At 37.9% G+C, this 14,311-nt stretch overlaps 1 protein-coding gene across 3 annotated transcripts in view; it reads left to right on the top strand.

Moving 5' to 3' along the window:
* DLGAP5 (DLG associated protein 5) overlaps window positions 1-11,503 on the top strand; it is a 39,682-nt gene extending 28,179 nt beyond the window's left edge. For 2 of the 3 annotated variants that reach the window (XM_019923781.3, XM_019923788.3), the window contains exons 14-19: window positions 588-807; window positions 3,859-4,042; window positions 5,813-5,873; window positions 6,697-6,940; window positions 7,778-7,827; window positions 10,981-11,503. In XM_019923781.3, the coding sequence (XP_019779340.1) occupies window positions 588-807; window positions 3,859-4,042; window positions 5,813-5,873; window positions 6,697-6,940; window positions 7,778-7,827; window positions 10,981-11,121 (900 nt within the window). In that variant the 3' untranslated portion in view covers window positions 11,122-11,503. The remainder of the gene's footprint in view (window positions 1-587; window positions 808-3,858; window positions 4,043-5,812; window positions 5,874-6,696; window positions 6,941-7,777; window positions 7,828-10,980) is intronic. The other variant, XM_033851123.2, reaches the window with a different exon arrangement.
* Window positions 11,504-14,311: the final 2,808 nt, after the last annotated feature.

Below are 14,311 nucleotides of genomic sequence, written 5' to 3' on the forward strand. Positions count from 1 at the left end.
ATCTAGCTCTTCCACTGTGAAGCTGAGAACTCCTTGAGGGCAGGAACTTTGTCCTTTACCTTTTGAACCCCAGCATTTTATTTATTTATTTATTAAAAATTTATTATTTTTAAATTTTTGCCTGCTTTGGGTCTTCGTTGCTGCATGTGGACTTTCTCTAGTTGCAGCAAGCGGGGCCCATCTTCATTGCGGCGCGCAGGCTTCTCATTGCGGTGGCTTCTCTTATTGTGGAGCATGGGCTCTAGGCACGCGAGCTTCAGTAGTTGCAGCACTCGGACTCAGTAGTTGTAGCCCATGGGCTTCGGAGCAGACTCAGTAGCTGTGGTGCACGAGTTTAGTTGCTCCGTGGCATGAGAGATCTTCCTGGACCAGGGGTTGAACCTGTGTCCCCTGTATTGGCAAGCGGATTCTTAACCACTGCGCCACTAGGGAAGTCCAACCCCCCCCCCCCCCCGCAAGCATTTTAGCACGTATTAGGAGCTTGGTAAGTATATGATGAATGTGTTGAGTATTTCATGTATGCCTTATTTGTTTTTCTTATAAGATGGTAATGAATCCCTTTAATAAGTCATAATTTCTCTTCACAGAAAAAAGTTGTCTCAGGTATAGTGAGTAAACCCAAACAGGATGATGGTGGAAGAATTGCAGCTAGAAATCGCCTAGCTGCCATAAAAAATGCAGTGAGAGAGAGAATTAAGCAGAAAGAACATGCTGAGGCAGCAGCCTCTGCAATGCCAAAGGAAGTGGATAAAATAGTGTTTGATGCTGGATTTTTCAGAATTGAAAGTCCCGTTAAATCATTCTCAGGTTAGTTTTTCTGCTGAGACTACTAAACGGAAATATTTGGGTTGGATGGGAGCTTGTGTAAGAGGTGAAAAATAGTTTTCACATGAAGATTTATGTGTTTTCTGTGATTTCTGAGAAATAGCTTATGGAAGGTGGGTTTGGTTTAATTTTCATTTGGAGTAAAAATTTTCCTCCTATCTTTTTTTTTTTTTTTTTTGCGGTACACGGGCCTCTCACTGTTGTGGCCTCTCCCGTTGTGGAGCACAGGCTCCGGACGCACAGGCTCAGCGGCCATGGCTCACGGGCCCAGCTGCTCCACGGCATGTGGGATCTTCCCGGCCCGGGGCACGAACCCCTGTCCCTTGCATCGGCAGGCGGACTCTCAACCACTGCACCACCAGGGAAGCCCCTCCTCTTATCTTTTTGAAGTACAGTAAATGTACCAATTTCCTTATTTTATTTAAAAAAAATTTTTTTTAATTTATTTATTTGGCTGCACCGGGTCTTAGTTGCGTCATGCGAACTCTTAGTTGCGGCATGTGGGATCTAGTTCCCTGATCAGGGATCGAACCTGGGCCCCCTGCATTGGGAGCGCGGAGTCTTAGCCACTGAACCACCAGGGAAGTCCCCCATTTTCCTAATTTTAAAATATTGCAGTGTAACCAGCTTTTACTACTTCAGGAAACCATTCTTTCTTATGATTTTCTAACTCTGGTTGTATTTTTCAATAGCTATTTTTCATAGGCTATCTTTATTAGATTGAATTTATTTACCTAGATTGAAATTATGTATAAGCCATATAATGAGAGGTCATAGTTGAGGTAATCTGTTTCTTCAATCTTGGTAGACATTTTTTTTTTTTTTTTTTGCGGTGTGCAGGCCTCTCACTGTTGTGGCCTCTCCCACTGCGGAGCACAGGCTCCGGACGCGCAGGCTCAGCGGCCATGGCTCACGGGCCCAGCCGCTCCGCGGCATGTGGGATCCTCCCGGACCGGGGCATGAACCCATGTCCCCTGCATCGGCAGGCGGACTCTCAACCACTGCGCCACCAGGGAAGCCTGACACTTCTATTAATGCTTCAAGTGCTAGATGTTTATTTTCAAGGAGAAAGGGGCTAAGTCCTCTTTAAGTACTAATCAGGAGAAGGGATTTTTTTTTCCTATTATTTAACTGTGTCCACTTGGAAGATTTCTGACAATAAACTTGAGTTGCTACTTAATATTTACATTAAAATGTAAATTTATCACCTCAAGTATATTATTACCTCCCTGTCAATTTAGGTATCACACCTAGTGGGTGGTTTTGGTGTGTTTCCTTTACCCCAAGCAGCTGCACTCCCTGGACTCCAGGAATCGCCTCACTGCTAATGGCATGGGTCCTTGTTACTTACTTCCCAAGGATCCTAGTGGTTTCCATGACTATGGGCCCACCACTGTCTATTCTTTCAGGGAGCCATCTTGGTACTTATGACGAGAGAGATCAAGGTTTTTGATCAAAATTGATCTTTCTGAAATTGATTTTTAATTATAGAACTCAATAGAGTTTTAATTGTAGAACTCATAGTTTATATGAGGTTTGTTACAAGACAGAAGTCCCCCAGGAAGCCCCACTCATCCCGTTTGTCACTTCCTAAAGGCAACCACTTCCAATGCTTAAAGGAGTCTTGGGGTATTGTTTACAGCCCTCTCTAAACAAGGTGTAGATTTTTTTCTTGAATTATTCCTTTGATGTACTTTCCTTGGTTTTCTCTGATCTTTCAGAAACTCTTATCTTTCTCCTGGTAAATAGACTGTTTTTATCATTCTTTCCTGTACTTGTCATTTTCTTCTACTTCCTGAATTTCTTCAACTTTCCTGTTGGCTATCATGTTTTTAATCCCCAAGAACTCTTTCTTAGTCTTTGAATGTTCCATTTTATAACATTCTGTACTTGTTTCGTAAGTGCACTGTCTTATTTTTCTACAGACGTTAACGATAGCTTTTACGTATTCTTCCCTTGGATAATTTGTTCCAAGGTACTCTCATCTGTTTGGTTTTGGTTTCTGTCTCTCGTATTAGTCTTCCATCGGGTGTCTGATGATCATTCACTGCTTGCTCATGGTTAAGAGCGGGACTCTGCACGGCAGCGTGTGGGTAATAAGGTCTTTACTGTGGGGTGATTTAGCTGCACCATTATGCTGGGAACCTGCACATCATCACTGTATTTAAGTCTTTTCTCATGGGCTAGTTAGATTCCCCAGAGAAGATCCTTCTGATCTGTTGCCTGGAGGGTATAATTCTGGCTTCCAGTCTTTCAGGAGCCACATGGGGGGAAGGAAACTGAGTGTATCAACAATTTAAATAATACTCATTTAATCCCCCCTTTACCATATAGTACCCGTCTCTCAACCTTATCCCCTAAACCAGAGATGCCCTGTTTCACCTTTTTGGGGAGATAAGCCTCTAGTTTTTTTTATCTTGGTGGTGGGAGGGGGTTGTTGACAGTTTCCCAGCTGTGCATAATGAGGAAAGGAATCTGGACTAATTGTTCTTTAAACTGACTTTGAACCAATCTTCCTGTTTTTACCTCTGCTTGCAGAGATTCTTGAGGCCACCAATTCTTTTGAGAGGTGCTGCGGTATAAACTGGGTTGATTCACTCACATCTTTCCTGACTAGTGGCTTAGGATTTATTTTCTTGAGTCTACTAAGTAATATACCACTCATCTATCTATATTATGCTTCCAAATTTTTCTGAGTTTTGTTGTTTCTGGTTTAGTTTCCTTTGTCCTTGAAAATTATATTTCAAATTTTAAAAGCCACTGACCTTAAAAAAAAGGATGCTTTGTCCTTGTAGCATTCAACCTTTCAAGATTATCTGTTACTGTTTATAGTAGTGGGATGTCAAGAGGAAGCAGTTTAGTGTGTGTATTCAGTACTATCTTTAACTGAAAGTCCCAGGCATTGACTTTAACAAACATTATTTTATAGGAGAAAGGTAGGGAAATAGGAAGAATTTGCACTGTCTTCCTAGTTATAGTGAAAAATGAATGAAAGAGCTTTTTGGTATTAAGATGATTTCTCTCATCTTCTAGGACTTTCTTCTGAATGTCTTTCTCAACGACTTAGAATACCTAAGTCTGCCAGCAAAGCTGCGTCTGAGAGCAGGGCTGAGATGGGCGTTTTAAGACAAACCACATCACCAGAGAATCCTGATCCTCAGGGCACCAAAAGTGAACATGTTGATAAGACTTTGATTTCAAATATTCCTGGAAACAGGTATTTCTTTAATATTAAGGGTTTAACAGATGCAGACATTAAATACCATTTCAGATTGTTAACCTGGTTAAGTATGCAAGATATGTATTGTTTATTAAATTTCACAATGACCCTGTAACGTATAGGCAATACTTCTATTTTATAAATGAGGAAATTAGGGCTTCACATTTCAGATTGGTAAATGGTCATATCTAGATGGGCAAAGTAAATGCTACAGAACAAAGAAGAAAAGAAGTAATATAGTGTTCTTTGTTGATAAACGGCCTGAAATTTTGGTGCTTGACAGATCTGAGCTCAAAACCAGCTCTATGACATACTAGCTATGAAACTTCAGGAAAAGTTTAATTAACTCACTAAGCTTCAGATTCATCATCCACAAAACAGTGCTGATACCTCCCTGCAGTGTCATTGAGAGGTAGGCACTTTTGTACCGGCCATTATAGAAAGTACCTTGAGGTTGCTGACTTGACAGATGGCAGAGTGAGACAAGGGGGAGCTAATATGTACTGAAAAATTATTATGGGCTGGATATTGTTCAAGGTTCCTATCATATATTATCTCATTTAATCCTCAAAACAACCATGTGAGGTACTAGATCTCCATTTTTAAAAAATGAGGAAACTTGAAAAGTTAGTAACTTACCCAAATTCAGCTTACAGTTGGTGAGAGTGGATGTTACCTACATTCTTTATGCTACATAGTACTGCCTCTGCAAAGATGCATCAAAATTACCTATATAGTCCTTGTTCGTGGAACATAAATGTACCAGAAATATAATAGGAAAAAGATACTTTAAGTAGGAAATAAAATTGTAGTCTGGAGCCAAGATAGGACTGTTGGATTTATTATTAATCTGGAGATGGGACAGCATTGAATATTCTGCCGTCACACCAAACAAGGTTGTCAAAAATAAAGAACACCCTATGCATTGACTATTTCAATGGGGAAACAAATGAAAGTTTTTCTTTTTAAATATTTCATGGAACAAGTTATAAAATTTCCAGTTTTCAGTATAAACTAAAGTATATTTAGCCTTTGTAGGGATTAAATTATTTTAGATGTTTTACAAATCTGTGGATTATAAAATACCAATTTATTGTCATTTCTTAAATGCAAGTTACTTTACTTTGTGTACCCTGTAGTTCATTATCCTGTACTAAGAAGATCCAAAATTGTATTTAAGTGATATTACAAGTACTCTTTAAAATTTTTTTTACTTTATTTCTGATAATAGTCCTGAAAGAGCATCTTACAAATAAACAACTTCGTACAATGAAGGCAAAGTGAAGCTGAAAACCAGAAAAATAGAGTATATATACATATTTTTAAATGACTCCAAGAGGTTGAGACAAATGTTTCTAGTAAAATGCAAGTTAAGAACTTCAGGATTAGAATATATTGTGCTATAACTAGCTAACAAGTAAAGGTAGGCAACTCCAGCCATACAATAATTGAGTTGATGCTTTAATCCCCCAGAAGTAAGCTTTATCCTGACTTTTTCTAGTATGTGGCTCTGGATTTGGCTGAGGTTCAAAAGATTGCCAGCAGACTGACCAGCACGGTCACAGCTTGTGAGCTTTCTGAAGAAAATGCGTTTGGTTTGTAAGGCCATCCTGAAGTAGCTGTCATCCAAAACTAATCTATTTGGAACAGGCCTGATCTCGGATGAGGCTGCATCTTTGACCCATAAAGGATAGTCTCAAAACACAAGTCAAAACATAGCAAAATGTTTAATTATCTGAGTACAATGCTGCTTTTTTCCTTTTTCAGGAACAGCATGGTAGAAGATGCTAAGTGTCCTGGATTACAAGATTTAATTGAAGTAAACCATGTAAGTCCTATTCCAGTTCATTAGATAGCCCAGTATGTTATCTATTTATATCATTATATATAGTAACTCCATAAACAACCTCCAGAATTTCCGTTGGAAATCTAAAGCAGTCATATAGAATTACAGTTCTTATTTCAAAGACCTTTGGCTTGTTTGAGATCATAGTACCAATTTGGTTTTCAGCTCACATCAAGATTATTTTTGTAAATAAAGTTTTATGGTATCACAGCCACAGTCATTTGTTTATGTATTGTATCTGGCTGCTTTCAAAATATAACGGTAGAGTGTTCATGTTTGTGCAGAGACTCTTTGGATCACAAAGGCTAAATATTTATAGTTGGCTCTTGAACAACAGCATGAGGGGTTGCCATCCCTCTGCACAGTCAAAAATCCACGTATAACTTACAGTTGGTGCACCCCTTATACTTGGTTCTTCCATATTTGTGGGTCCGCATCCGTGGATTCAACCAACCACAGATCCTGTCGTATTTACAATTGTAAAGATTCTGCGTATAAGTGGGCCCTCGCAGTTCAAACCCATGTTGTTCAAGGGTCAACTGTACTACCTGGCCTATCACATGGAATGTTTGCCAATCTCTGAGCTGGACTGTTGGTACTTGCTGAGAAACTTTCCTTCATTTGTACTATTGCTGTAATATTATCTGATCTAATTGTTCAAGAAGCAAGATGGTAGGATTTACAGTGTTCTTTAGCTTGTGCTCAGAATGTCATCCTTGTATTATTTCTTATTTTTAATAGCAATAAGACTTTTCTGTTTGTTTCAATTTGGGGTAATTAAATGTAATAACATTTTTACTTCCAGGATGTAAATAAGATAAACTTTGAAATAAATTGTTTGCCTAGTGAAAGAATGAATTTGGCTCTCCTTGCTGGCAAAGCGGCAGATGATGTTAATACTAACAAAAAGGAAGAAATTTCAGATGTTGTGTATGGAATGGAGCTAAATTCAATTACAGCACAGGATGTTTTGATGATTAGCCCTGAAAAAAATGTACCATCACAAAATAACATCTCGCAGGAAGAAGAAACTAAAATTTCTCAGTCAGGTAAAGTCTTTTAATATATTTAAATGAGGCTTTGTTAAATAAATGAACTTGGACTAAAGTATAGATTATTATAAACACTTCGGGATACAGTTTCCAAGAATGAAGGTTGAGAAATTGGACACTTGCAATAAATGTCTTGTGAGAATTAGTTTGTGTTGTGGTACCCTACTATCCACCCAAACCTTTTGAGGTAGACCCATTAAAAATCAACAACAGATACTAATCCATATTGGATGTCAGCAGCACTTTACATTAGACCTAACTATGTGGCATCCTTTGTTGTTTGTGAAGACTCAGAAAAATTCCCTGAAGTTTTTTTAGTTCTCTTCTTTTCCATCAAACATCCTCAAACCTTTCTTCAAAACACCCTCTTTTTCTGCCCTAGTGCCTTTTCCTACCTACTGTGTTGTGATTGTTCAGTAGGAAATGGCTCTTGTATTTTTGTTACAATATAATGTGTGATGGTTTCACCTACTATTTTCATCTGCTACTGCATGGTGCCCTTCTGGCTGGGGTCTAAGGCAAAATAAACATTATAACCTTGGTCAGACATTTAAGGCACTCCAGCTATGTTCTAGCATCTTTTGGGTACCTTTAAATTACAAGCATGAGATTTATTTATAGAAGCCTTTTTTAATACTGAAATTAAGGATGAGAATTTTACAAAGAAATTTAACTACATTTAAAAAAATATTCTAGCATAAGATGATCCATATTTTTCTTAGCATATGATGTATGGAATTTTTCATATCTTTCAAGGCTTTGTTCCTTTCTAACAACACTTAACTGCGAGAATATTACTTTAAAAGTTAAAAATTATTCCTTTTTGTTTTTCAGTACTATTTGATAATAAAAGTCTCACTACTGAATGCCATCTTCTTGATTCAGTAAGTTTTCCAACTTGATTTGAAAAGTTCTTTATATTCCAGATTTGTTTTATAAAATGAATATTACTCACTTTTCAATTTACGTGCAAAGTTTACATCTTGTCATTGTTTTATTTACTCTGAAATCCACTTTTATTCATTTTTTCTCAAAATGGGAAAAATTGTTATATTAATACTTTAAAATATAGTGTGCTTTAGTATTAAACTCTGAAGATTTAATTCTCTATATGGTTTATGTATCAAATTTGTTGTGACAAAGTGGTTGAATACTTGAACATCTAATACGTAGCTTGGATTATGCTGGGTAGTTCTCAGTGATGTATGAAAAATATAATGCAAGATTTCTATACTTTTGAAGCTTACAGTTGGGGAGATAATGTCTGTCCTACCTTCAGTCATTGCTTATTTTCATTCTAGTTCTTTTAGATTACTATATTTATGTCCTGCTATTTTATTTGGAAGCTCCCCAGCCTTTACTTTTAGTGACCTCTTGCCTTTAAATCTAGTGCAAACATTTGCCCATCTGTGAAGCCTTCCTGTATAAGCTCTCATCTCTCGCATGTTAATTTCTGTATAGGCACAGGTGCACAATGCATACAGTGCACACATTGAATCTCTTTTTAAGAGTATAATATGAATAAATGATACTGTATTCCTAAAACATATTGTACTTTCAGGAATCTATTTCCCTTATTAACTATACATTCCTCTTTAGGCAGAGCTGTCTGATTCGCATTCATGGGTGCTGGCACTGAATAGTAGGGCATGAATGGAATAGTGCTCTCTTGCCTACTAGGTGTTTACAGCATTGGCTTTCACCCCTACTGCCAGATATTTTTATTTCAATGATCTGTATTAGGACGTTTGTCAGGCGATTCTAACATGTGGCCATGGTCAACAACTCTGGTTTATAACCTTACCTTGAAATTTTCCAGGACCAATTGCTAAAATAAATCAGGGAGTGGCTTTGGTTTGCTAATCTTCGATCTCAGAATATAAAAAATTCATTAAGGCAAATGTAGGATCAAACAGAAACAATTTTTGTTAACCTCATGAAGCCTGGCAAATGCTTGGCGTCCTTAAGCCACTAATTTCTTAAGGACCTCTGAATATGTTGACTTTTTTTTTTTTTTTTAACATCTTTATTGGAGTATAATTGCTTTACAATGGTATGTTAGTTTCAGCTTCACAACAAAATGAATCAGTTATATATACACATATATTCCCATATCTCTTCCCGCTTGCGTCTCCCTCCCTCCCACCCTCCCTATCCCACCCCTCCAGGCGGTCACAAAGCACCGAGCTGATCTCCCTGTGCTATGCGGCTGCTTCCCACTAGCTAACTGCCTTACGTTTGGTAGTGTATATATGTCCATGCCTCTTTATCGCTTTGTCACAGTTTACCCTTCCCCCTCCCCATAGCCTCAAGTCCATTCTCTAGTAAGTCTGTGTCTTTATTCCTGTTTCACCCCTAGGCACATATATACAATGGAATATTACTCAGCCATAAAAAGAGACGAAATTGAGCTATTTGTAATGAGGTGGATAGACCTAGAGTCTGTCATACAGAGTGAAGTAAGTCAGAAAGAGAGAGACAAATACCGTATGCTAACACATATATATGGAATTTAAAAAAAAAATGTTGACTTTTATTATCTTTCGAAGATGCCTTCTTTGTATTCAGCCTTCTGGGGTGGCTACATCTCAGGAGCTGAACGGAGTGTGTTACTGCAACCACACTGTTCCTTCTTAGTCTTGGCCTTCTTTATTTATTTATTTTAAAAATAAATTTATTTATTTTATTTTTGGCTGCATTGGGTCTTCGTTGCTTCACATGGGCTTTCTCTAGTTGTGGTGAGCGGGGGCTACTCTTCGTTACAGTGCGCGGGCTTCTCATTGTGGTGGCTTCTCTTGTTGCAGACCATGGGTTCTAGGCGTGCAGGCTCAGTAGTTGTGGCACACGGGCTTAGTTGCTCCACAGCGTGTGGGATCTTCCTGGACCAGGCTGGAACCCGTGTGCCCTGCATTGGCAGGCAGATTCTTAGCCACTGTACCACTAGGGAAGTCCCAGTCCAAGCCTTCTTTTTTTTTTTTAATTAATTAATTAATTTATTTATTTTGGCTGCATTGGGTCTTCATTGCTGCGTGCAGGCTTTCTCTAGTTGTGGCGAGCAGGGGCTACTCTTCATTGTAAGTTGCAGAGCACAGGCTCTAGGCGCGCAGGCTCAGTAGTTGTGGTGCACAGGCTCAGTAGTTGTGGCTCACAGGCTTTAGTTGCCGCGGCATGTGCGATCTTTCCGGACCAGGGATTGAACCCGTGTCCCCTGCATTGGCAGGCGGATTCTTAACCACTGCACCACCAGGGAAGTCCCAGTCTTGGGTTTCTTTAATCCTAGGCTGAGACCTAGAGAGACAGGGATTTCAGCATAAGGCCAAGTTATATAAACCTGATTTAATCTTGTTCTCAGAGCTGAATTCTGAATGATTGGTTCTGATAATATGTGGTATTATAAGTAAATCTGGATGTTAATGAATCATAATATTCTATTTTTGATACATTAGTAATATGATTAAAATTGCTTCACAGTTATCATATATTATCTTGTTGATAAATCTTAGTATCTTAAAACTTAGTCTCCCTGTGAATTATTTTCCACTTCCATAAATTTTAGAAGTTATATTTTTGGATTTTTTTTTTAATAGGTCCACCTGTCTATTTTAGACCCACATTATTACTAGCTCTGTGCATCATTTGAACTTGAAGTAGGGTTTGAGAGGGAACAAAGAAAAGGATCCCAGCAGGATCACACTAGTAAAAGACCTATTAAGTACAATTATATGGACTAGGATTTGTGGAATCTGCATAAGTGGCCTCAGTTTTATTCATCCTGCATATGTTGCTGAAGTCCATTTACATATTACTAATCACCTTTTAAGGCGTATATTCCTAATATGCTTTTCAGTTAAAAAAAACTATGTGTTGAAATTAGATCCATGGAAAGTAGCATAATCATGTCATTAATAACTTTTTATTGTGTATAAGAAACGTCATTTATATTATTAGTTAATCCATTACTAATTTGCAATGTTGAAAACTTAATTGGTGAAACTCTTGATGGTTACTTTAGTGACTTCTCTAAATTTATTCTCTAGCCAGGCCTAAACTGCAGTAATACATTCACTCAGGTGGAAAGAAGACATCAAGAACGTACCAGACACATTCCCTTTGGTGGTAACCTGATTACGTTTTCACCTCTAAAGCCCCTCAGTGGAGATCAACCAGAAGAATTTTGAATTTAAAAATAAATCCAGACGTTTTTCTTCATGTTATCAGTGCTGTGGTATATTCTTAGAATATTGAAAAGTTGAAGAATATGTATTTGTGTTCACTTCTATTCAATCCATCTATATAGTGTCATACAGCAGCCCTCCGTATACTGAGGGCCTACTGTTGGGTACTTGAGCATCCTTGAATTTTGATATCTGTGCATGTGTATGAGGGGAGGGGGGGTGTCCTGGAACCAATACCCCCCACCCCAGGATTCTGAGGAACAACTGTATACTATTTCAATATTCAGTGTTCATCAAAGTATGTTTTAGATATGATACTGTATCTCAAGGGAAGTGGGGAAATTTTGTATATTAACCATGCAGAATAAAAATGTACTGTGCCTTGCCCCTCTCGTTTAAAATGTATAAGCTTAAATGTTAAGTATACCTACTCAGAGCTTATGAACATTCTTTCATTTAATCAAAATACAGTGTTAAACTCTGACAAATATTTGCATTCCTTTATACTTTATTCTTAATTTGAACTCTTAAATTTGTTGATGTTGAACAGCTTTGCATAGTGCATTTTCCAGGGTACGTTGAGTTTCTTTAGATGAGCTTTCTGGATTCTGAAGTCAGTTTACATGCTGCAGTTTCACATGGTTAAATTATAAGCGGTTCCCATTAAATTCTTGTATTTTTTTTTTTTCATTTTCCCCTTGACGTGACTGACAGCCTTTGAAGGAAATGCTGCCTTCCCTTAAAGAGAATTATATCAATCACTTAATGCGTTCGAAATATTTTCTCTTTTATGAAACTCTTAACTACAGGATTTGTAGAAGACAGGGTGATCAGAATAACAGAGCACCAAGATGACTTATTGTAGCTAAAGCTCATCACCAGACCTGGATCCAGTTATTTCTGTTTGCAAATGAGGTGAGTGTTCGAGGTATTCACCAAACAAGCAGCAACTTTATGGATAGTCCTTTAAGGTGAAGAGTTTGCAAACAAGAAGGGAAAGCACATCTACTTTTGTTGTCAGAGGAAGGTATGTTAGGCTTGTGGAAAAGACAGTATTTATTATCAAGCCCACGTGAGCAGTTAGGAGACTATGTGAGGTGCTGGTTTAGAAGCATATTCTCAGAATGCCTAGTCTTAACAAAATATAAAAGCAGCTTTAACAGCCCATTAATGAATAATCCAAGCAAGACATTCAGAACAAAGAAACATTTTATGTAAAAGTTAGGGTTTTCTAAGGGTCCAGGGCCATGAACATGTAAAAGAGATGGGTACAAAGCAACCCAAGACTTAGAATCTATATAAAGCAATATGCAACAATGGGACTGCCCTGGTGGTGCAGTGGATAAGACTCCGAGCTCCCAATGCGGGGGGCCCGGGTTCGATCCCCGGTCAGGGAACTATATCCCACATGCATACCACAACTAAGGAGCCCGTGTGCCGCAGCTAAGGAGCTGGTGAGCCGCAACTCAGGATCCCTGGAGCCACAACTAAGGAGCCTGCCTGTTGCAACTAAGACCTGGCGCAACCAAATAAATAAATATTTTTTAAATGCAACATAACAATAAAATAATGTTTGCCCTCAAAGATAAAGTAGATGAGAATAAAACAATGTGAGTAAACATGATTTTTTTTGGTAGATTTAATAAGATGTACTATTGAATCATTTAGAAAGCTTTTGGCTATTAAGTGATAATGAGTTGAACTCGAATTGGCTTAACAGTAAGGAAATGTATTATTTCACAAGTTGTCAGGGTGATTTCAGGCACTTTACAATCAACAGCTCAATGATGCCATCTAAGTCCAACATCTGTTCATAGTTCATTCTGGCATCCTTGGTGTCAGTGTCTCTAAAGCTGGGTCCTTTTGGAGTCACATGATGGTGCTAGTGGTAATCAGAGCTGTGTCCTTCCCTTTAGTCTGGTTAGGCCAGCTAATGCCACATCTCCATCTGCAGATCAGCTGGGGTTTGCTTAAACTAATCAGGTTTCCCTATTTTATCTGGGATTATACCTGGGTAAAACCAGGACTGTTAGGAAGCAGGGAATGAGTTGGGTAGGCAGCCATCAATGTGTCCTACAACTAGAGAGAGTGTCCTTGGGCTATTGGACTCTAGAATTATGAGGTATTAAGAAAATCTTTAAAGACAAAATGAAAGAAAACTGGGTAGAACAAGAGCCTTTCCAAAAAGAAAAAAAAAAAGGAATTTCCATTTATTGAGGACCTACTATATGACAACCTCTTTGCAAACAGTATTTTATTCAATGGTCATAGTAACCCATTTTATAGACAAAAGATGTGTTATAAAATGTATTATACAGTTCGTTTTACAGACAAAGGAACCAAGGCTCAGAGGATTTAAGTAATTTTGTATAAACCAAATTCCCTTTTTTCTCCATAGCTTACTATGTTCTTCTGTTTAATCACTGGAGTACAACAGTCAAGATCAGAATGTTAGAATAAGGAATTAACATACTTTTTGAAATGAGACGTGATGTGCTGCTCACATCCCACTTTAGGACTAAAGGACTCACTTTTTTAGTTGCTATAACTTTTTGAAGCTGATTACATTTCTAATTAAAAACCTACTTTTTTTTCCCTCTATAAATCTGGAGATTTCATAAAACCAAAAGAACCCACGGGAAGATTGTCTGATACTGGTATCCATTACTGATTTGAAAGCAGTGAAGTATAGTTTAGAGAGATGAAATAGTTAAAAGGAGTCCAGAGAAATATACCAGAATGCTAACAGTAATTGTCTATGGGTTGCCTATATGTAAACTTTTTCTTTCTGCTTTTCTCATTTCCTGAATATATTATGTTTCCTGAAGTAAGAAAATAGAACAATTTCTTTGTAGCATCTGTTGGAGAGGTTAATTTGGGGGTAGTATTTACTCCTATTTACTTTTTTTTTTTTTTTGTCTTTATTGAATGTTACAATATTGCTTCTGTTTTATGTTTTTTGTCCATGAGGCATGTGGGATCTTAGCTCCCTGACCAGGGATGAACCTGCACTTCCTGCATTGGAAGGCGAAGTCTTAACCACTGCACTGCCAGGGAAGTCCCTCCTTTTTAAAAAATAGTTTAGCAAATATTGAAAACTTTGGGAGACTCTGATGCAGTATTAACATTGCTACATATTTCTTTTTCCATTGACTCCATTGCGCATTATCAAGAATAAACTGCCCCAATTAAA

The sequence above is a fragment of the Tursiops truncatus genome, chromosome 2 (assembly GCF_011762595.2).
Source record: "Tursiops truncatus isolate mTurTru1 chromosome 2, mTurTru1.mat.Y, whole genome shotgun sequence".
NCBI classification, from domain to species: domain Eukaryota; kingdom Metazoa; phylum Chordata; class Mammalia; order Artiodactyla; family Delphinidae; genus Tursiops; species Tursiops truncatus.